This window comes from Ptychodera flava, unplaced genomic scaffold (genome assembly GCF_041260155.1).
Source record: "Ptychodera flava strain L36383 unplaced genomic scaffold, AS_Pfla_20210202 Scaffold_31__1_contigs__length_3010019_pilon, whole genome shotgun sequence".
NCBI classification, from domain to species: Eukaryota; Metazoa; Hemichordata; class Enteropneusta; family Ptychoderidae; genus Ptychodera; species Ptychodera flava.
In genome coordinates this window covers 2,428,800-2,453,671 of record NW_027248353.1, presented here as the reverse complement: position 1 = coordinate 2,453,671, position 24,872 = coordinate 2,428,800, and the positions used below count along the sequence as shown (strand labels likewise).

At 39.4% G+C, this 24,872-nt stretch overlaps 2 protein-coding genes across 2 annotated transcripts in view; both read right to left on the bottom strand.

The window, feature by feature from the left end:
• LOC139127412 (neuronal acetylcholine receptor subunit alpha-3-like) overlaps positions 1–12,790 on the bottom strand; it is a 40,535-nt gene extending 27,745 nt beyond the window's left edge. Inside the window, exon 1 of the mRNA XM_070693330.1 lies at positions 11,863–12,790. Within this exon, the coding sequence (XP_070549431.1) occupies positions 11,863–11,950 (88 nt within the window). The 5' untranslated portion in view covers positions 11,951–12,790. The remainder of the gene's footprint in view (positions 1–11,862) is intronic.
• A 6,255-nt stretch (positions 12,791–19,045) lies between these two features.
• On the bottom strand, positions 19,046–24,654 carry LOC139127365 (uncharacterized). The gene is made up of 6 exons (XM_070693280.1): positions 23,080–24,654; positions 22,362–22,487; positions 21,796–21,954; positions 21,245–21,529; positions 20,619–20,753; positions 19,046–19,953 (listed from the first exon to the last, which is right to left on the bottom strand). Exons 1-6 carry the CDS (start codon positions 24,584–24,586, stop codon positions 19,922–19,924), a joined length of 2,244 nt encoding a protein of 747 aa, XP_070549381.1. The 5' UTR covers positions 24,587–24,654; the 3' UTR covers positions 19,046–19,921.
• Positions 24,655–24,872: the final 218 nt, after the last annotated feature.

Here is a 24,872-nt window from a genome sequence, read left to right as displayed (position 1 = left end):
CAAATTTATGGAACGAGAGCAGAATATGTGCTGATGTTTTCACCAAATTGTAAACCACTCGTCTTCACATCTCACACACAATGACCAAAGGCAGTGTGTTTCATATTCGAAATAAACTGGCAAAAAGACACCAACAGATTCCCACGCCAGAACACCATTTCAAGTGCAACGACCAGTTTACAGCCGTAATAGCGGTGCACACTCCAAAAATGGCTGGCTTCTCTCGAAAGACGCCCCGCCGCTTTCCACGATTATCTTGTCAATACAACGCTCCAGTCGAGTATTGTTGATATATATCGTATGGAAGTGCGGAGCAAAAGAAATACGTTGTCTCACCGCAGGATGCAGCGGTGAATAACTTCACAAGTCAGGCTATTACATAGATGTCGTACAATGACGTGACATCGTCCTGAAAACTGTGTCATATTCACTACACTGGCGAAGACAGATCAGATCAACTATCTACGATAATATCTCACTTTCCTCGCACGATTTCTTGTTCTACGCTAAAAGAATTCGAATTTGTCAAACTCTAAGGGTTCAGCTTCTCGGCGCTGACCCCAGTGAACGAAACAATTTTGACGATCAGGATACTAGTATTGAACTTGGAATTCACTTCGGCACAGGTTTCATGTACTTTAAGGTGGTACACTTTCGCTCATTTGACGATACATCGCGTTTTAGGTGATAACAATTAAAACGCTTAGTTGCTGTGGCTACTGCAACTTTGCATATGCTTTATGTGTAAAGCTGTCAAAATTTCAAACAAACGGATATTTTGAACTTTGAGTAAAATTTATTTTAATTACATTTGTACGTATGTATGTATGTATGTATGTATGTATGTATGTATGTATGTATGTATGTATGTATGTATGTATGTACGTATGTACGTACGTACGTACGTACGTACGTACGTACGTACGTACGTACGTATGTATGTATGTATGTATGTATGTATGTATGTATGTATGTATGTATGTATGTATGTATGTATGTATGTATGTATGTATGTATGTACGTACGTACGTATGTATGTATGTATGTATGTATGTATGTCCAAAGTCTCGCAATATCCAAAGACTAACGCACAAGCGTTCTTGGTTTCTGTTACACGTGACGTTGCGGGATAGCAGTTGCATCCAAGAGAGTTGTGGATACTATTTGACGATTGAATACGACTACTTGTGCGGTACCAGGGATAATTATCAAAATCGTGACATTGAAATTCCGGGCAAGTTGCTATGTATCTATTACCAGCGCAAGTGTTAGGTTCATTTATACACCCTCGATTTTGTTGCTTGAAAACTTGGTGAGAAGAACTCGACTCCATTTGGGACAGAAATTGTAGCAAACAGGAACTATGAAAAACATCTATGGTCCGCAGGAACCTTAAGTTTTATCTGTCTGCCAACTAGAATGGGGCCAAAATAATTCGCATTCTATCATTCGATTGCTGAAGGAATTTTCGTTTTGTGCGGATTTGATTTTATGAAGAGGGGCAACAGCTGCCTTAATGAGGTCCGTGCTACAGTTACATCAACGGCAGCCGTTATTACGAACCGGAGCACAGAGTGCAACGTTTTCAAACGCTTCCGCCGTCACTGGTTGAGCCGTTCGAACAGGTGAGCGGAGTGTGGGACAATCTAAGGCGGTTATAGGCACGGCGCCATTGTCGTTCAGGGTTACGATGTCTTTGTAAACAAGCACGGTGGAATGCCGAGTACTTTCATTGGAACTGAGTGGCATTTAGCGGTTTGTTTGATTTTTAAGAATCGATCAGATATTTTTAGTCCAACATATATGTTCAAACGTCGCCACTTTTTATTGTCGCTGAAATTCAGTGTTCGCATTCCTTTAAGCTTACATTTTGGCATTCGGAAAAGAATTGATTATTTGCGAATGTAATATAACGTAACGACGCTGGTTGGGTACGTTGAGTATATTTACCAAGAATGGAAAAAATCGATTTGAAAACGGCTTGGAACATATTTTAACAACTTCGAATACATCGAGACTGCCATTAAAGCATAATCGACCAATATCAAGTGTTCGGCAGTGCTCGGTCGATATGGAGACGGTAAATAAATTGTATGACGGCGATGTTTGGCGATCAAGAGTGGAAGACTGTCGTTAAGAGGAGACGGGGAAAGGAAAAGCGACCACAACAAACACATGCGCAGTCTAGTCCGTAAAACTTCTCCATCTTGATCATATTTACATATGTGTGCACACAGTTTTCTGCCATAAATATCAATCTGTCTGGCTCTCTCTCTCTCTCTCTCTCTCTCTCTCTCTCTCTCTCTCTCTCTCTCTCTCTCTCTCTCTCTCTCTCTCTCTCTCTCTCTCCAGGCGTGATTTAAAATGTCCCGAAGTTTAGACGGAGCCCAAAACATAAAGAAGGGGCATTCGATTTAAAAAAAAAAGCTTCGTCGTGTCCATTGTGCGTACAAGACGGCCGCCAATGTCTCGCAGGAAAAAACGAACACCAAGCGCTTTGTTGAATGGATTGAATCGGATTAAAATTCTAGTGAATAGCAAGGCATAACATTGGAATCGTACACCGCGACGACGTAGTGGCTCTTAAAATTCCTCTCAGTCGGGCGTCCCGCACATTTGCTGACAGGATTTTCTTTTTCGAAGTATGATATTCAGAGAGTAATTTCGCGTCCTACTTGTACAATGTGCAAGGCAAAGAATAATTGATTCCTAAGTTAGACCGGTCTTTCACGAAGGGAATTTCGCAAACGACAATTTTTTGCCATCAGATTGGCGGGAAATCTATTTGCAGTCATCGTGTTTGCAAGTCTAATCTAGATTAGTCCGTGAATTCACTCTCACAAAATGGACTCTCCGTTGGTCGTTTGCTCTATCGTCTTCGAAGTTACATAACTGGACATTTTTAGGGTCTGCGGCAAGTGTGCGTCAACACAAAGGGAAGGTCTTAAGAAATTGAGTAGGTTGTCTCAGGTAGTCCCTTTTATATGACTTCTTCCTCATGTTGAATAACTTCAATGCGGAATGTCATTATGGCCTGTTTTTTCCTATCATTCACCCTCCCTCAGAAAAGTTCAATTTTGAGGGGGATGTCTTTAATTTGTTTGAGGGTACAATGTCACCTCATATGAGCCCGCAATTGCAACGAGTTCATCAGAAAAATCTACAACAATTACAGTCGTTTCATGACAAGTGTTGTCACCGGGACCTTGAGACTGTGGACGTAAACTCAGAAAGATGAATGACTCAATGACAGACAGACAGCGACGGAAGCAAAATTAATGGTTCGAGAATTCCAGAGTGTGACATCGATCGAAATACGGGGGGGGGGGGGGTGGGTGGGGGGGGGAGAGAGGTGAGGGTGGAAGGTAAATGCAAGCAGCAAGCTAGACAGAATTGCGCACAGATTAACTGATATATTCGTAGATATAGACACGCATATATATATATATATATATATATATATATATATATATATATATATATATATATATATATGTATGTATATATTGCGAGGTGCATGAAACTTCAGTAACAGATGTTATAACTTTGTATTGATAAGTATATATATATATATATATATATATATATATATATATATATAATGTATGTATAATACACACACTTTGTATCGATAAGTGTGTATATATATATATATATATATATATATATATATATATATATATATATAATATATAATATATATATATATATATATATATATATACACACTCTGGTGAGTCCATATTTTCAATCCTCAACAAGTGTAACCGTACTCTCTGTGCCCAAGTTCAGAGGTTGCCATAAAGCCATTATGGTGATAACCGGGAGGGCACATTGTATACATTTTGTGTGGTATATATATATATATATATATATATATATATATATATATATATATATATATATATATATATATATATATATATATATATATATATATATATAAAGTATGTATAATACACACACACACAAACATCAAATCGATTGGCAATTCAGCACACGTCTTAGTGGTAGTCGTTTTAACTAGAATCATCACTATGCATTACTACCTGCATGTACAGACCTCATAAATGACGACAGTAATCTGGTTGCCTAAGCCTTTTCCGGAGATTAATCTTGAAACTTTAGAGCATATTATACATATGGAAATGAAAGTTGGCATGCTGTCCGTTCCGTTTCGCGTAATGTCACGCAGAGCAGTGCAGTGCAGCTGTACCCTTGCCGCTGCTGTTCTTAATATTTCGACTCAGCCTCGTCCCAGGAGGCTTTACATTCCCAAGGCCAGCTCGTAAACGACACCTTGCATTTGTGGTTGGAATATAGTAAGACCGAAAGATTAAGTTGTGTATGGGTTCTCGCGAACTCTAACCCAAACACTGAGCCTCCAGTCGTGGCTTGGTAAACCGTTGAACTTGGCGGAGACCCATGCATGATTGCGTTTTTCAGTATAGTTTTATCTGCTTTGATAGCTCACGGGAACAAATTAGTGCTACATTTCACCGCCTAGCAAAGTGCCAAAAAGTACAACAGTGACGACTAACTCACAAAGATACAATAGAATGCTATTAATTAAAACTAACTTTTCGGGCAATATGCTGTTCATACACATATTTCCCGCCTCTCAGTACCATTCGGTAAACTTTGCTTTTTTTCAATCATTCACTTTGAAAATTTCAGAGGGACAATTTAAGAGACAGCTAATCAGAGATATCATTCTGCAGTTGGGACGCGATAAAAATTAGATTCCATCTGATTGTGCATAATCGTCGTGTCATCGTCATCGCTTTCTCTGCGTGACACTCAATTGCCTTCAGTTTGTATGTAAATGGGCCAATCACGAGATCTTGGATATACATGTATATGATAAAAAAGGGGGTAGAATCTTCACAGTAGACTCTCGAAAAAAAACAACAACGACAAAAATATTACATGACTTGCAGCTGGGGAAAGGTGTAAGCTTAGACCTCCGGAAGTCAACGCCATGCCCGCGAAAAGGTTTGTCTCCCCCCAAATGTATATACCGATTCTAACCAATCTCCCCCCTTTTTTCAAATATGCACACAAAAAGTGAGATGACGAATGGTGGGCGACTTCTCTCATTTTTAAAATCATGCATCCATCGAGGTGTACACAGTTGCCTCATATCAAAGACGCTACCACGGAACATGGTGACCTGAATGGTATTACAACTGACATGCACAGCTCACAAGACGACAGCAACGTCAGACGGGTGTCACCATGAGAAACGGCTCCGTGTCAGATCGGTAACCAACTCCATGTCACCGTACTTCCGCCGAGAATCCCACACGATCGAATTCCATCCGTTCGCGCCGACAGCGTGACAGTATATTCCACCTTTCAATTTAATCATCGTCAGCCGAGCGTGAACTCTACAGCTGTCCGAAAGTGGGTCACCGTTCAAAGCGCGCGAACAAAAATCAGCATGCCGCGCACGTTCGGTCGACACGACCTGTTCGCCCATGCACTTGAATAATACGATAACGCCAGGAGTCATTGAAGTGGTCTTGTGAATGGATGGCATTAAAACTTATTTCATGGCAGGCTTGGCCAATTTGAAAACAGCATTTACAACACGTATGCCACTAAGCCGTATCACGGTATTAAGGAATGCTCACGTAGCATACAGATGATATATTTTAATCAGGGATATAAATATTCCGTTTACATATCGGGTAATGCTCTTGCACGCCTTCCCGCCAAGACAGGAACACAATATTTTGGAAGGAGATGACGATTTACGTAATTTTCGGGTAGAAAAATGTGTTGAGTGTATATGAATCCCCATGCCGATTGAAATGAAAAAAATATGTTTAGGTAAAGGCTTTGGGAAAACATGAATATGAACGTGCCTGCCATAAAATGTATTAGCCGGATGCCTGGTCGTAAAAAATTAATTACGACTTTTTAAATTGAAAATCAGCGGTGTATCAGCGATAGCATACATATTACACCACAGACTTTCACTTGGTTGTCAAAACATGTAAAGTTAATGGTGTAGAATTTGAGCACGTAAAATATCGCACTTCGATCTCGTGAGACCACCGTACGCCTACAACGTGATGGGTGTTTGGCAACAGCAAATGTGGGTCCTTGATACACTTGCAGCTTTGAGCCACGGCGGAATTATCTGAGCTCAATTTAACCCCTTCTGCTCCTTCCTTTAAACATGCCGTTCCGACACAAATCTATCGATGCACGCGAGCTAAATCAGGCACGGACTTTGTGAATATTAGCATTTCTTGTAGATACTGCTTAAAAAAAGTTCCTGACTTACAAACTATGTTTGTAGGAGAGACAAGTATAATGTTATAGGGATCTGCAGGTGTTTGTCTTCTGCTGTTACAGGGAGTTTTGAGTCACGAATCGTTTCTTAAGGCAGTACGTGCCCCGAAAGTAAATGACTTAACCTTTTGCTCAAACTTTTCCCTAATGAAATTCTTTCACTCATTCTCTTTTCAAAATCAAGAACATTGGTACCAAGGAAACAAGTAACTCAAGATGTACAGATATTTAATATTCAAAAGGGCCACCATCCCTGTGTTAACTCTACGGAGAAAAATAAAATTTTCGAAAAACTAAGACTGTGAAAGTTTTCTTGCACCATGAGCTTTGAAATGAGCCCCAACGAGTGGTAGGTTAGAAAGAATGTAGAAATTTGAGAGTCCAAATGTCTGTTCTCAAGGCGCGTTCTACCTTAACCCTTTCACCAACATGGTTTGTCCCATATAGGCTACATTGTTTTCTATGGTAAAGTTGGACCTGTATACAGGGAACTGGGGGTGAAAGGGTTAAATCAATGCTTCGACATATCTGCATATCAATAATTCCATGGGATCTGAATCTACTGGGAGAGGGTTTGGGAGTGGATGGGGATTCTGTCAGAAAACAGCAGTACGTGGCTGGTTAATGTACAGTGCATGATAGGAACGCAGGATGAAGAGTTGCCCAGGATCTCGAGAGAAACACGTCAAATATGTGACCGACTGTAACCTTACAACACCCAGTAAAATACACACAATAGTGTCCAAAACTCGCTAGCAAATTGACAGAACATCTCGCGATGTAACGTGCAGGTATTTGGTCAAAGCGGCAGCTGTCAACAGAATCTGTACACGGACCAGAGACCGGGATATAGTGATCAAGTTCACCGTTATCTCATATTAGCCGCACCATACCTCATTTTGTGCAGAAAGAGCGCCGAGATCTGCTCCTTCGTAGTGCATCTTACAGACTCAACTCAACCTGCTTTCTTGTACGTTTTCTGCAATAATCATGTATAGATTCACCTGGGGCACCAGATCCCTCACTTCCTAAAGTGCGCCTACCCGACCGTTAAATTCTGAAAACCTTGGTATATTACGGAGCTTTGTGTCAGTTGATATTGCAGTTGGCACGTTAAATCATTAGTCGAGGCCGTCTCGAACATTAATTCTCACCAAAACCCACTTTAACTTCCACATTTCGTCTGCGAACAGGGTTCCCTCCGATGTCTGGTTAAGTTTCGACACGTTCTGAAGGATATTTTCTAAAACTCAATGTCATAAACTCAGTTTCGCTGGAAAAGGCTGTAACGTACGGTACATTTTGACATCTGATAGACAAAACCTCTGGTATTTTGTGTTTACTGACGGCCACAAGGAAACATTTCTGTTAGCTTGAATAATGACAGAAAGCGCTGACAAATGACGAGTCACGTACGAAGTAATACAGAAGCGTGTCTGACAGCCATTTGCTCATGATCCATATTTCTCCCTTTGTCAACTCTATAATACATCAAGTTGTTAAACTATCATTTGTATTTATACAGCTGCAACGCACCTCAAACCCTATACAGCAATGTTGAACACGCTGAGCAAAACGGTGACACGAAAATGTGACACGTAATCGTTCGAATGCGTATTTGTTCGGAATAGACAGCCGAAAAGCCCCGTGGCGCATTTACAGTCGAGAGAAAAAATCTATAATCTTGTTGAAGAGTGAAGTCGAGATTTTCAGACTGTTGTAATGCACATAATACATCGAGTGTGGTTTTGCATCGCTTGCTTTGGGCACTTCTCAGTGAAAAAAAAAACACGCAACAGAAGGCATACTTAGGTTAGAATGTGCCTCGGGGACAGATATTCGGACTGTCAAATTTTTCAATGCTTTTCTGGTCTACCACTTTGGGGGTTCATATTAAACCTCTCTATATAAGAAAGATTTCATTTGGCCGTCTTAATTTTTCGAAAATCGAAAATGTTATTTTCCCCAACTAAAGTTACCACAGGCGGGGGTGGCGGCCATTTTGAATTTTAAATACTAATACGATAGATATTAGGTAATTTGTTTCCCCAGTACAAAAGTTTGCACTGTGACCCCTGATTTTTTTTCTTGATTTGGTAAGAGAACTGTTAAAAGTTTCATAGAGGAAATTTATTGCAAAATGTTTGAGTCTTTCACTTTCGAGGCCCATACTACCTTAAAGTAATATCAGAGAGTTTTGACAGGAAAAAATTGTTCACGTACAACGAAATTACATTACATGGCCACATGTAGAACATGAAGTACTTCGTCATTGATTACAGTGTATACTGATAAAAGAGATTTCCTCGTGTCTTTACAAAAATGTTATAACTCCGGGCTTAAAATTAACATGTTTTATATAAAAGCACGTTTATTGTAGCGCCCTATGAGCTGTGCCTTCTGAAATGTGTTGCAGTCTTTGCGCTCTCTCTGATATATGATTATTTTACCGGTACTGAAAATCACATCGAATATTACCCAGTGTTCAACTCTTAATGTGTACCGTCTTATGCTGTCGTCACTAGCACTATTTCAGTGCAGACTAGATTTCCTTGTCATCAACAAAATTGCAAATTATACACTGCATTTGCTTGCAGGACTAAAAATTTGTGTAAGAATATATTTTTGGAAGAACAATAACAATTGTTTTTGTTTCTGCAGCATAAATAAGAAAAATATTAACAAAAGTTGAACATTGTCCCTTCACAACGAATTTTTTTTTCACAAAACATGCTTGCAAAGTATCGGTATTTCTGAGTGGTACTGACTTCAATAAGAGGAACAATGCCACGCCAACAAAATTCTTCACAAGAATTTCTTTTCTTTTTTGCGAAGCGTATGAGTCGTGATCAAAACTGAATGAGACCAGGGACTTCTTTGTCACAAACGCATTATGACGTAATTGCCTTAAAACGCTGCACTTGTCTCCACTGGCTATTGTCAACTCAACATTCGCCATCTTTACCAACACAACTACATACACACACAGCAACAAACGAAAAGAATGGGGGTTGTGACATGCTCGTGAAATAATTCATTGTACGGGCTCATTGTACAAATGTCTACGGTATCGGCGTGCTCGCCATTTGTTTCCCCATTGCACTGAAAATTTATTTAGTCAATTTGCAGTATGCGATGCTGTACGCCTATTGTGCGAGGACAATCTCTGTCCCCACTCCTATAATACAACAACCTAAACACGTTTTTCCATCGCAGCATATTTTAAATACTGTACATGAAAACACTGTCACATACGGCTAACGTTTACACCGAACAACAACACGCAACATATCATCTCGCAATAACCTCAACTTTCCCGCCTACGGCTTATTAATACTGTGGGCGAACACTTGTACACCGTTCGAGAGCTTGTTAATTCCGTGTTCAAATATGTCGATGGCTTTCCTTAATTGTCAGCGTGTGGTTAGGCATCAGCGCAAACAACTTGACGTGGACGACTTTCCGCCGACGATTGGCCCACCATTATCCCATTCCCTTGTTGCTCTGTGCACCGATCGGTATTAGCGAAATCGACATATATTATGTAACAGCGCCGTTGCGTTTGAAAAGATTGTCTTATTGGAAAGACTCTCTCTACGCACAATTATGACTGTTGTCATTTCGAGTGAATAGTAACTGCATCAATTGGACAAGCAATCCATGGTTAAATTGCACAATGAAATAGCGGGCACGCTCAAAGTCTCTGGCACCGATTCCCCGTGGATAACGTTTAGCTAAATTAGGCTGGGGTGCAGAAAACATTTATCGAAACTAACAAATTGATTTGATAATGTCCGTTTTACCAAGAACCAAGTCTGGAGGCCGTTGATGATGCCCCCAAACGATCCCGCCCAGTATGTCAGGTCCACGGGGCATCTCGAACTCGAATCCGATTACAAACATATACGCGGCACAATGGCGAGATCTTCAATACAAAGCTGGTCGTGAATTACTTAAAATTGTGCACTGACACCGATTGACAAGCGATGGGTAGATCCATACTTGGAGGGGCACCTCCATGTCCCATATACAAGTCACTTCACGCAAAGGCCGTCCCATATACAAGTCACTTCACGCAAAGGCCATCCATCTCCAAAATTGCGTGGGTTTCGTCAGAGTAAACGAGATCAAACACATGCTAATTGAAAATCCCAGGAGACGACGAGGGATTATGATTGGAAATTATAGGCTGCACGCATTCTGAATAGCATTTGCACAGATCACACTGAGGCCTTGAGTTGTAAACATGCAGGCACGATATCAGGGCAGGATATATATATATATATATATATATATATATATATATATATATATATATATATATATATATATATATATATATATAAAAGCCAGACAATGGCGCAAAGATATATATATGATATATATATATATATATAAAGCGAGACAATGGCGCAATATATATATGAGATATATATAAATATATATATATATATATATATATATATATATATATATATATATATAGTGTGATAGTGTGTGTGTGTGTGTGTGTGTGTGTGTGTGTGTGTGTGTGTCCGTAATTAATGTTTAAAACTTAGCCTCTATAAGATGGTCTAAACCGTTGAAATTATAAAGTTAAACAACACAAAAACTTTTTCGAGGGGACCACCTATGCATGTTAAACCTCTCACAAATGTGACAAAATGGCCATTTTTATACTTCGACAGGGTAGACACTGAAAACATCATTGTGCAGAAAAGGCTATATTTTAGATGAGTGAACGGAGGGTGGGGGGCGTCGGTTTAAGTATCTGAATACGAGTAAAACAGGGATAAAATATCTCATCTGGGATAAACTTCGGCGGTTACCGTTCCAATTTCTGCTGAGATCTTGATTTAATGAGGACTCGAGCCAATTAGTAGAACTGCCCGATGAATTATGGGACTGTAGTGGGCCGTGGACGCGTTATATTCACTTGTACAGTGCTACGAGTAACGTCCACTGGGTTTTAAATCTAACATAACGACCAAGTCGCCAGTCGCGCTGTCAGATTTACAACACATGTAGACACATATAAAACCCTAGCGTCAGCTTTTAATCAATTCATTTAGCGGTAAAATGTCTGATTATCTTAAAATTAAAGTCGCGGGGAAATGCTCAGAGCTAAAACACAACAGCCAATCATCATGAGAGGCGTCGATCTCTGGCGTTGAAGACTTTCCTTTTAAAAGACTTGAGGTTTTGATTATCTTGATAACGGTCAGATGCAACAATAAAATGTCAGCATCGTAGGCCACTGATATTTCTGGGATGCCAGATTTTCACGAAACGGTGACATGGTTTCAATAAACTCGACTAACTTAGGCCTTGTCTCGGATTAACAACCACACGACAAACCTCTTCTCTATTAACGAAAACGCATTCCAATGTTGGTGACATACAACAATTGTCGTTTTATTCTTTCTGGATAACAATAGGAAAGACGTAAAACAAACAAGTTGGCCATTGCCGACCCAAGCGTTTTGTTCCAAACCCTACACGCAGGGCGCAATACCTATGCGATGTGTACGTATACACACAGAAATGAAAAGCACTCACCTCGAGACGCTAGTACTACGTAACAGGCGTAAAGTACAAACAGCTTCATTCCTTGGTTCGGATCCTTCCAATTTCCCAGCGGAGCCATGGCTTTCCAACGACTAGTACACCATGAATGCGTCAAATTTGATTACCGCTATCGATTGGTGAGCGAAACGGTTTTTTTTTTCTAAGTCCCGAGCAGCACAATGGCACAGCGACACAATGCCGAAAACACAGCGAGTCAGTGTGCAGAGCTATTGAAATGTACTGTGAGTGGACGGGGCCAGATCAATAGCACGCGTTTGTACACCGCAGTTGGTAGCAAGGAGACAATAATCTCCCCAAGCTCCGTTGTTCGCGAGATGACAGCCGAGTGAATTAAAATGTAAATAAAATCAAACGACCCCGGTGATTGTTCTTCCGTTCAGAGACATGCGTGGGGGCGAGTCGGTGCTGAGACAACGGACAGGGCGGGAAAAAAAGTTGCGAGCGTCGATCCTGACGTTCCGGGAGTTCGGTGTTCGGCCAGTGTGTGTGAGTCACGCTCCTAAGCCTCGTGAACAAGCAATCTGTTGTAGGTGGAAAGGACCGTCGCAGAACATTCCAACACCGAAAACAGACACCGTCAACCTCCTCCATTCACTCCGCCGCCTGCAAAACAGTGGAGCGACAGGAATTCAAGTCGTGTTCGATGAACCAGTGGGGATTTAATATCAGCTAAAAGGCTACAATTTCAGCGATTAAATTCATACATATATCAAATTTGACCCCTGACCTGGCATCGCTAAAAGTGTTTCCAAACATTAATCGAGCGAACAGCAATGATGGAAGCAATCGCTGCATTTCGCTCCTCTGTACTTCTTAAAAGTAATAAATTTATAGAGAAAATGATCGCAATAGGTATAATGTGTTGACCATGCACAGGGGAATTATGCGCCAAAGTAAATGTTAGCGCGATCACATAACCATCTTCTCACGTACGTATAAGAAAGTACCAGCGATTCCAAGTGAAAGGTTTACACATTTCCCGGTTTCATCCTAGAGGGCGCTCTATAACAACCACTTTGCTTCGCACGTTGTTAGGGAATATCTTGACTTCCATTCAAAAAATTAGGTGTTCAAGTTCCGGGTTCAAGCCTACGGGGCTTCGGCCCTATTTGTATTGCCCGAGTTCTTCTTCTTCTTCTTCTTCGTCGTCGTCGTCTTCTAATTGGCAGTAATAATGGGTAGACAGTCTGACAGAACGACATAAACGTCGAAATAGACAGGCGACAGATAGACAGCTTAAACAATTTTTACGTTGTCATAAACTGGGACACCGCACCGCGAGGTTTTTCCCAAGAGGCAAACTGTATAACGTTGAGCGCTCAGTCTCGACTAGCATTTTACGTTGAGATCAGGCAAAACACAACATTAGTCATGTCAATACAGCCACCAGACAAATGTGACTTTTCTGGAGCTGAGTAATTAACTTTTACCTATAAATTTGGATTAATCTTTGACCAGTCGCCTGTGTCTACCTACAATGAGATACACATACGACAATAATTGTTGATGATCGTCAATGCTTTCTGAATTGATCGGATGTTCTTTAATAGGATTTAGTCGCGGCCTGCCAACGGACGGCAGTGATATATTTCACATGGACACATGGCATGTCTCAGAAAAGAAAAATAAGCACATGCACACGCTTTTCAAAAGATATATAGCTAGCTAGCTAGCTAGCTAGCTAGCTAGCTAGCTAGATAGATAGATAGATAGATAGATAGATAGATAGATAGATAGATAGATAGATAGATAGATAGATAGATAGATATAGAAAGACAGTCGGGTAGGTAGATAGCTACATACATGGATAGATAGATAGATCTCTTCGTCCTTACATACATACATACATACATACATACATACATACATACATACATACATACATACATACATACATACATACATACATACATACATACATACATACATACATACATACATGTGGTCTGACAAAGGTAGTCGGGCATTGAACACAGATATAGCGACCACATCAAAAGGCTTTTTTGCGCGGCATATAAAAGCATTCGTAAAAGCACACTCTCTCCATAGTCTCGGGCAGTGCTTACATGTAGGCCTATTTCTATTCTGGTCACGGTGCAACAAGCGTTGGCATGTCGTCTGCACTGTTCAAAGCGTTGCGAGTGTAGGCCTACACAACAAATACTGTGTCTCAGTTGCGCCGGCAAAAGAACGCTGTATTCACGGTCACTTTGTCGGCTATTATATCAAGTATCTGTAAACACCATGATAATAGAGTAACGGCACAATGCACTGTGTCTCGGCAATGTACCGCACACAATGCCCACCGAATAGTGGAAATGCACTCCGACTGTGCGACAAGGTCTATTCTTGTCTTCCAGACAACACGCCTTCACAAAGCTGCGCCATAGATAAAATTACTGATACGACAAGATTAGATTTTGAAATCTGAACAGTGGCACGGTGATTCAAGATTGCTATGTTTGTCTATAAAGGAGAGTATCGTTTCAGAAATGACGAGAAAGGACAAGACTTTCATTTTCAAAGACTTTGGTGCAACGGACACCGCTCAATATTTTTTACATTTATGGCGTGCTTTGAAGAGCATTAGATGTCACAAACGCTGTCACCTCATGCATCATGTTACTGTTGAATGTAAATGAGGCATCGCGACATTGACAACGACGGAGTTGGGAGTAACGCCCTCAACGCCTGTGAACGACAATGAGAACGATCCTTTGCTTAACGCTGAATGCTGTGAGAACACAACAAATTTAATGCCCCACCATCAAACTATTTACACATAAAGTAATAAAGACTGTCCGATGGATTTCTCTCGACCATTTTTTGTAACTTTTCCTTAAAGGTCTCACATTTACTTTTAATGTCATATAAAATTTGTTACCAGCCCGATCAAGTAAACCGTGTCAGATCATGACTGCACCAAACTCTAGTCAAGGATTTTGCTATGAAGTTACCTAATGTTTGCGTTAGAGCAAACACAGATGGATAGAATAAATTTATAACTATCCGAATAAAGTGCGCCAAATGAAAATCCTGGTTCACTATCGTTCTGGCGCCGACTAAATTTCTGCCAATCACTTTTTGTGTGATAGTTTGATACGCCGGCTATCAACAATAGCCAGTCAACAAAATTTTGATCTTTCAATGGGCAAGTACAATTGTTTGTCAGTTAAAGATGTATTGTTTAACCTTTCGTTAATAATAATAAACTTTTATAATGAGTTTAAGGGCCAGTAATGCTAACTTTTGATAATTTTTCCCCAATTTTTGTTTTGTAAATCAATTGCAACTTCGTATTCTACTCCCTATAGAATGTTAAAACACCCACTATTCAGTATTGTCAACATAGCGTCTATACGTATAAAATGCACTTATTGTTTACATTTGAATTTCAGTCCGGACCAGAAGTAACCTGTCAACAATTACATCAACGCAGTTTGCACAAGTACGGACTGAGTTGACCAGCTGAATACTGTGTATATCAACAAACTTTGGGGAATGGAGCAAGAAATTATGGTTCACATTGAAAACAAAGTTAGTGAAAAAGTAATCAAAAGTTAGCATTACTTGCCCTTTAATTAATATGATGCATTTATTAATGTTCATGATAAATAATGCTGGATTATGAAGACTACAAATTTTATCTCTGTGTAAATGCATCACGCACTGTTTCATACTAGATCTTCATTTATTAGTGCTATCAACTTTCTTCAACTGTGCAGTGTTGTACATCCAGAGAAAAGCAACTTTTCAATACGAACATACTGACACGTCTGTAAGATGTTATCTTTTTGGACATACTTTTATTTTTCAATCAAGCATAACAAGATATATGTGTCAGTTTACAAACTCTCCGGGAATTCATTTTAATATCGAACAAACCTTTGCCTTCTTAGGCAACTACGCCACTTGAGGGCACTGCAGCCGAAAGCCGCTGTTCAGAGTTGTATCTTTCATGGACTAACAATCAGCCACTCAATTGAAAATTCTATCTCTATCAACAAATGTTTACTTTTCCTGAGTTTTGTATACCTTTGCGAAATCACAAAGTCATTCTGTCCCTCGCCTGTTGGTGGGAGTTATTATAATAGCCTTATTTGTCTCTTCACGTTCAAGGTAAATGAAAAGAACAACAAACTGTTTTTAACACTAACCAGGGACCGTCAATCAAAAACGTTGACGCATTTGAAAGGTATTTCCTCAGTGTAGTGCGGGGCGGGGTGGTAATACCAAATTACTTTTGCAAGAGAAAAATCGCAATAAGAGTCCTGCTGTAAAAAATAAAATCTGACTGTGAAACTATAAAAGAAAAAAAATGACAATACAGACACGGGACACGAGACAAAAGGGGCGTTGGTAACAACGTAACACCCCCCCCCCCAAAAAAAAAAAATAATTTCGATTCTGACGGAAGAATACAGACTACATGGAACGTCAGAAAAGTGTGAACGTAAAGGTTGATTATCTGTATTCATGTGTAGATTTTTCACAGCGTGTGCGTTCAAGACAGGTTGACCATTTCCATACAGAATAAACATCACAGTTTTCATGAAACCAATGTCTCATAGGCCTAAAGGGTTTTCATTTGGAGGGAGGGATTGAAATTAAGAATAAGGAATACCGTTTCCAGTGCGCCTGTTTTAATGATCGACAACTTCTGGTGAAATCGAAATTGGTTTTCGCTCATTTAGATTTTGCTGAGTCATCACGATCAAAGTTTTGATCAATAAAAAAAAACCCACACCATTAATCTTCCGATACACCTGCCGCTGACGGAAGAACGTATACTTTACAAACATTATTTTTAAATAGATCTATTTTTTGATTAAACTTAAACGACAATGCCCGAGCAAAAGTGAGGCGTGCTTAACCAAGACTGGATGACTGGGGACTCTTTCCCCGTGAAAAAGATTCGTCGAAAATATAGAATTGAAATATTGAAAAAGAACAAAATGCCACGATATCAAGGACGTGTATATGATTGAACTTACATAATACCGGCAAAAAGTACACTATATCTTGGCCATAGTAAAAATCATCAATTTTACCCAACTGCAAACGATATACCACGCACACCTATCAACTTACGATATTGTTATCTACTAATATCAAAAATAAGCTAAAATGATATTAGAAAGCTGACACTAATAATAAAGATAAAGGTCATAACAACTCTCATTGCGGAATATCTGTTACATTGCACAGAATGAAGGATATATATATATTTATATTATATATATAAATATAAATATATATATATATCGAAGTATACAGATGTCCTCGTGGGAAATTACACACACACACACACACACACACACACACACACACACACACACAACACACACATATATATATATATATATATATATATATATATATATATATATCTTCGTTGGATATTACAGTGCTCGATGCCAGGAAGCCAAAAGCAGAGCGTAAAAACAAAGACTACAATGTTACATTGCACAGAAGGAAGGATAAATATATATATATATATATATATATATTATATATATATATATATATATATATATATATATATATATATATATAAATATATGGTATTTATATAAATCAGATTGCCATTATCAGTAATAGTTTAAAGATAATTGTAGCCAATGCCACATACGTATTCGTAATGCACATAGTCACTGAATCATTGCATAAAACATTTGGTGTGTACTACATATAATTAAAATATAGACCCGTGAAGGAAAGGACATAAGAATATCTCTGAGATAAATAGTAAACGAATTTTAACCAAGCAGTTTCGACATGCATATGTGATGCGGCCTGAACCTTGTAAGGCACTCAATGGCGATAGTTCCCCCCCCTCCCACATGTCATACTCCTATATACAGAAAAACACTCTGCCAGAATTAAGTTAATTGCAACGAAAATGCTCAAACTGAATGCCGCCGAATAAGCCAGATCAGTGCCGGTGACAGGGAATGTCCTCAATAATTCCAGACACAACATTTGTAATTTAGCCAAGATTTTAGAATTGCACTTAACAGGCCTGAATCAGATCTGTGAAGACTTACTTTGCCAAACACTATGGCGAACGGTTTATTAGCATGGCCATTCAGATAGAGCATGTTCGAAGGATTTCAGATATCAGAATTTTTAGGATCTCAGAAATGACTTGCCGGGTCTGCAAGTTGACAGAACACATACTTAAAGGAAACTGTAAATCAAGATTTCAGACCCTAACACAAGTCTCTATGCACAGAACTGTTGCTGTCGTGCCACACCGGTATTGATGCGAGCGTGATGTCAGGCCAAGTCACTGCCATGTTACATCTATGTGCCGTCTTTTTGTAATACAAATCTTTGCAAACAGGTATTTGACAGCGTCTACATAAGGTTTCTTATTAATCTACAAGAAGTATTGTATTGAAAAGGGTTACATAGTTGTCAATCCTACAGGAGTAGATTTGTGAAGAATTTCCCCAAATACGCAACTGAACTCAAAAAATCTGCAGATTTACAAATCTCTAGAATGCATTTTCTACGAAAAAACATTCAAACCATTTTGCACTAAATTATAAAATTAACACCATTTTACACGACTCATTTTTCATAACTCAAATCTACTCGATAGTAAAATATTTCAGACGACCCTTGCTTAAGGTAATATGCACCTCGAAAGTGAAAGACTTAAACTTTTGCTCTAACTTTCCTCAAGGAATCTTTCAATCATTCTCTTTCAAAATCAAGAATAAAAATAGGGGGTCACCGTGCAAATTTTGGTACTAGAGAAACAAATAACCCAAGATTTACCGATATTAGAAATTCAAAATGGCCGCCATCTCTGTGTTAACCCTATGGTGAAAAATAAAAATTTTCGAATTTCAAAAAACTAAGCCGGTGAAAAGTTTTCTTTCACCAAGAGCTTTAAAATGAACCCCCACATGTGGTACATCAGAAGTGAATTGTAAAAGTTTAAGAGTCCGAATGTCTGTCCCCGAGTGCGTTCTACCTTAATTGCCGTTATTAATCCATTTACAAAGATGGACAATATCCCTTGCATGTAGAGAGTAGACGAGTTCTGTTATCTTAATGTTGCATAGTGACAATAGGCAAGTTGTAGGCTTTTGAAAAAAGATAAATAAAACATAAAGACTTTGAAAATCCATTTGTTTTTCTGAAAGGTTGAATAATTAGCATCAGTGTTACAATTTAAACGAAACTACACTTAGTCTATACTTTTCAGCGATATTCCTTGATATTGTCTTGTTTCTTAATGAGATTTCTGTGCCATGCTACCTATGTGCTTATTGCAATTAAATATTAGAGAAAACTCTTGGTAAATTCATAATAAATCTTGGTTACAAAAGTACAAAACCAAGAAAATGAAGTGAAGGGAAGCACATTATGAAACTTGAGAACAGTAATAACATTGAAGTGATCGATTATTTCAAAACCAGTTTAGCACAGTCTACTGATCACATACTTTTAATCAATTATAAAAATAAACATTCATTTTGTCCTTACAATTTTCTCAGAGGATTCCAGAGTAAACGAATATTGCAGTCGATTAATCCTTCAAAGAGTCTGTTTGATGTTATTCTTCAGTAACCACAATCGGTAATTATTCATTAGCATTGTAACTCTCAAACCGACTAGTGCTCTGGTCTCCCTTGTCAAAACAATGAGGAACGCATGGATTTAAATTGTACACGGTGTTTGACATCAACATACACTTTCGTGCTGTCGTTTTTTGTCTCTTGCTTTCTGGTATTGGTAGATTAGACAATATAAGCTGTCATGGTGGTGAAAGAATTTAATGCGAATGGTTTCACACTGATTTAAGGTCCTCATGGTAAAATGAAACTCACAACGATGCAGTCAATCATAGTATTTGATAAGCCACAACCGTAAAGTAGCTAAACCCCTGAGCATTGCGTATATTTCTATACTTTACAAGTTATGAAGAATAGTCAAATTGAAAAATCAAGCTCTTTATAAATGATACCAAACAGATTCGGTGACACTTATCCTTAGTATGAGATACCTTCCAACATTACATCCAAATTGTTTTCTCTGGTGGATATACTGAAACAAACCAACAGAAGTAACATAAATTAATAAGTAACTTTAAGGAAAACACACGCAGATTATAAAGTAATGCTTAAAGCTCCATAAGCTGTATCTTTTGGCTATTTTTTCAGAACGTTTGTTTTGTGGTTTCCCTACACTGTCTCCATTGAATCCCTATACTCTAATTTAATGCCAAGTATTTAGCATATCAACACAACCTATATGAGTATAATCTACTTTGTTATTGTTGAAAATTGTATTCAAGTCCGGACAAGAATTCATTTGTAAACAATAAACAATAATCACTACACACATACAAGCTGTGTCGACAAAAAGAATACTCAAAATTTCAGCATGACAAACGGATTAGGGTCAGACATGGTAGTTGATATACAGAAGCAGAATACTGAAAAACTTGCCACAAGTTACAGCTTATGTCCCTTTAAGCAAATGATGAAACTTGTCATTCACACATATGTAGGTACACATACATACATACATACATATATACATACATTCATACATACATACATACATACATACATACATACATACATACATACATACATACATACATACATACATACATACATACATACATACATACATACATACATACAGACAGACAGACAGACAGACAGACAGACAGACAGACAGACAGACAGCAATTTGACAATTACCTTCTGCATACTTCTTTTTTCCTTTCATGTCTGTGAACAATTTTTGATATTCATCAAGGATGATCTTGCCACGGTAATCTTCCGCCTTTTCTAGCATACCCCTTTCACGGTACAGAGTGGCAAGGTAATAAAGTGCTGTCGATGATAATAAAGCGAAAGAGTAGCAGATATGGCGACAGATACAGGGAAAAGTGTTGTATATTTTGCATTTACAAAGTATGGTACTTTGAGGGGCCGTCACTATATACGAAACACGATATGGCCCCTAAGTGAGTTTTTTCGCCTCGTTTAAACATGAACGACAGAGTATTAACTATTGTTGATGATAATTGATTAAATTATGCTTCGTTTTCATAGCGTGTTTGAGGACACTAAAGCATAGGCTACACCGAGAAAGAGTAATATTAAGAGCTCAAAAACGTCAACTCTTGTCGCGGACATTCTCTCTTAATGTCTCCTGAGCTCTGGAGACACAGGATTCGAAATAGGGATGTTTCACAATAATTCCCTTGAACTCAGGAATTCTTCACTTCTTCCCTTACTGGACTTAATTCACATCACCTGTCGGATATTACGATATCGGTGTAAGAATATAAATTGTCCCCTTTGCTCAAACCCAAACTCACCTAGTTGATACGATTCGTTCGAATCAGGCATTCGCTGTTGTTTGATCTTCTCTGCATCCAACAGTAATTTCTCTGCTTCATCAAGATTCCTACACTCCCCATTGCCTTTCCCTACGAGGTAATTTCTCGCAAAATTCGTCATCCCCACAGCAACATCCACTGTTTCTATGGTACCATACTTTCTCAGCCAGTACTTGTTTCTCATCTCGTACGACTCCTTCATGAGGTCATGGGCTTTCGTGCAGTTGCCTGTGTCTTGGTAAAAGCGCCCAAGTTGGTGTTTTGCTGGGGGGGGGGAGAGAGAGAGAGAGAGAGAGAGAGAGAGAGAGAGAGAGAGAGAGAGAGAGAGAGAGAGAGAGATAATAATACATGAAAAAAATTTCAAGTTGAACATAAATTAACACTATAAGCGGTAACGTCATTCCCCTTCTTCTCCTTGTTTTCATTAACTCCTTCTTCGTTACTGTAATTTTCTAGCTTCTTACAAGGCTAATTTGACATTTAAAGGAACATATTCATGTTGAATAACACTAGCAATGTAGTTGACCTACCATGGGCAATGCTGTAGTGGTCGTTTTCACCGGACTTGTTAAAATATGCGATCTTTTTCTCTAGGGTGGCCTTCAAGAGTTGTTCAACTTCATCTCTATGTTGCGCTGTTTTCATGTAGTCTTGATCGTTCTGCAAAACCCTGCCAAGGCCTTGCATAGCTTGGATGGAACCGAAAACAAAGATAAATGAACGATTAGTCACAAAATGAGTGGAACATATTTTTGATATTTGTTCATGGCACTAGGTCAACGGACACATCTAGTAGATGTCTTCCTAGTGTTGTCTTCATCTACACCGATTGTAACTAATTTGGAAGAATAGTATATTGCAGTAATGTAAGTTTAATTAGTAAATTTAAGCCCATCCACTGTTTTTTCCCAATCCATTTGTTTTTCTTTTGGTCATTTGTAATATTGCAACTTTCAGCTATAGGGCCATCTAGCACTATTGACAAACTTGAACAATTAAAAGATCCTATTCCCCCAAATAATTTCCAATCGTGTTACTGATTCAGGTCTCGGTTGAATGCAAGAAGAGTGATGATTGATGATGCGTAGCAACGTACCGAACGCCACTGTTATGTCATCTTCTCCATTCATCTTTTTGAAAACCTTTCTGCTTTCTTCAAAATAGATCTTAGCCTTCTTGAACTGCTTCATGTTATAGTGGACTTTCCCAAGGCAGCGGAGCTCTGAAATCATGATGGAGTATATGCGTTTTCTCAAGCAGAAAGGACAGAGAGAAAAAATTACATTTCCAGAATATAATCACCATCACCTTCACCATTATCGCCACATAAACAAATACAGCAACCGATACAACCATCATCCCTCTCCACCACCACCACCACAACCACCACCACCACCACCATCATCATCATCATCAGCATCATCATCATGACGATCATGATGATGATGATGATGATCATCATCATCATCATCGCCACCACCACCACCATCGCCACCATCATTATAGTCATCGTCATACAGCCGCAACAACAACAACAACAACAACAACAACAACAACAACAACTACTACTACTACTACTACTACTAGTACTACTACTACTACTACTACTACTACTACTACTACTACTACTACTACTATAGTCATATATAGTTTCACCAGCATTTCAGTTCAATAGACGAAGTAAGTTACGTTTCAACATATTAATATTATTCTTAATATATTTATTCGTGTGAGCTATAGCTAGAATGTAAATAATTGTGTCCTATACGAAAAGGAAAATGTAAAATGTGATTTTAATAACAGTATAGACAAACCTTCGCCAAGATCGCATTCCCTCGGTGGCCTGCGCCATTTGCTGAACTTCACCATCAGTTTGTAGAGAGTCTTGGCATCACGGAAACGCCCCAGGCGTCGCAAGTAGGTACCAACGCTACTGAAAAGACGGTTGGTGTTGTTAAGGTGTGTGATGTCATCCTGTTCCAGCGACTCCATCTGATGAGCCAGGGCGAGGGTGTGGAAAGCGATGATCGAGTGGTAATCCCGTACTGCTTCGCTGTAAAGGATGTCGAGCCTATCTGCCTGGACGTCTTCTATCTTTGGGAAGAGCTTCTCCAAGATGTTCATGGCGTGGTTGAGGCTTCGAATCTTCTCGTCCCTACTGATGAGCTTCAGGAAGACGACCTCCTTGAGGAGGTTTGGGACGATGAACGCGCCAAGTCGGTTCAGATCTACTTTGGCTCGACGATCATCTGTTTGCCCGATTATCATGGTCGCGAAGGAATACTGCTGCAGATGCTGGAAGAGCTCGAGGACCCTCTCGTGGATCACCGTCTGACAACACCCTGTGCTACCTCTGCGCCTTGACAGTATATAGTCCTTGAGGCTACTTGGGTTGAGATACTGAACTCCGTCGACCAAAAGTGCTACTTGGACGCGAGATGACAAACAGGAACACAGTTGTATGAATTCTCTTGCAATTTTATGTTGGTAGACTTGATCGTAGTTCATCTTCCACGTTGTCATTATATCATCTTTGCTGGGATCTACCATTTGGGCGAAGCGCTCAATTGCCGTTTCTTGGCGAGCCTGGTTGAAGTTTGTGATTTCATCTGGTTTCATACCGACTTCCTTCAGCTCTTGGTCTTTTAACGTTTTGACCAAAATAGTGTTCGAGTGAACAATTTCTCGTAGTGCCGGCCCGAACTTCCTGTCAATTTTGCATGATACCAACCAGGCTTCCAACGGATCTGTGTTGATGTTCTTGAAGACATCCATTCTGCACTTGAAGTACAAGTCCTTGTACTTCTTGAATGTCACTTTGCAAGTCGAAATATACCTACTTGCCTGGAATAGAGCAAGAGGCAACCCTTGCAAGGCACCATCGTCCCCTAACCACATCAACGCCTCGTACTCAGATAAGTTGTTTTCCTTCAGATCACTGAGCATCTGTTCGGCATCGGCGGATGAGATGGGCTGGTCGGGCTGTGAATGTTTTTGACGCAGCAGGTAGATGGCCGAATCTTCTGGCGTCATATGCTGGACGTGTGTCTTTATTGCATTGTACCAGGTGTCCCAGCCTTGAGTTACCCTCGTCGTAATCAGGATGTGGCCATCGTGCAACTGCGGCTGATCAGGGAAGTACGTCTTGATCAGTTCAGGTTCAAGTACATTGTCGATGACTAACAACCAATCCTGACACCGATTAAGCCATTCTAAAGCCAGGCGTCTTATGTTACGTGGAGTGGTCTCGTCTTCTAGGAGCTCTTCATTTGACTTAGCATTCTGGAATATGACATTAAACTGGTCCAAGATCATTTTCATTCAAGGTAATACATTACCAGGTCCATGGACATTTGAGATTTACAAAAATAGTTTAAGTAGGACCATCCTGAACCACTGACACGGTAAAGTAGGTCAAACTACTGATTGAATATTCCAATAATTCTGACATGTTTTTTTTTCTTCTCCCCTGTCATTGTCATTTTCAAGTTTCTGAAGACAAATATCTTTACAGGTCATTTCGTCTTCAAAACAATATGCATCTGCACACTGACAATGGCCATCACCACGTTTTCTTCGTATCGGATTATGCAATGCCTGCCTTTCT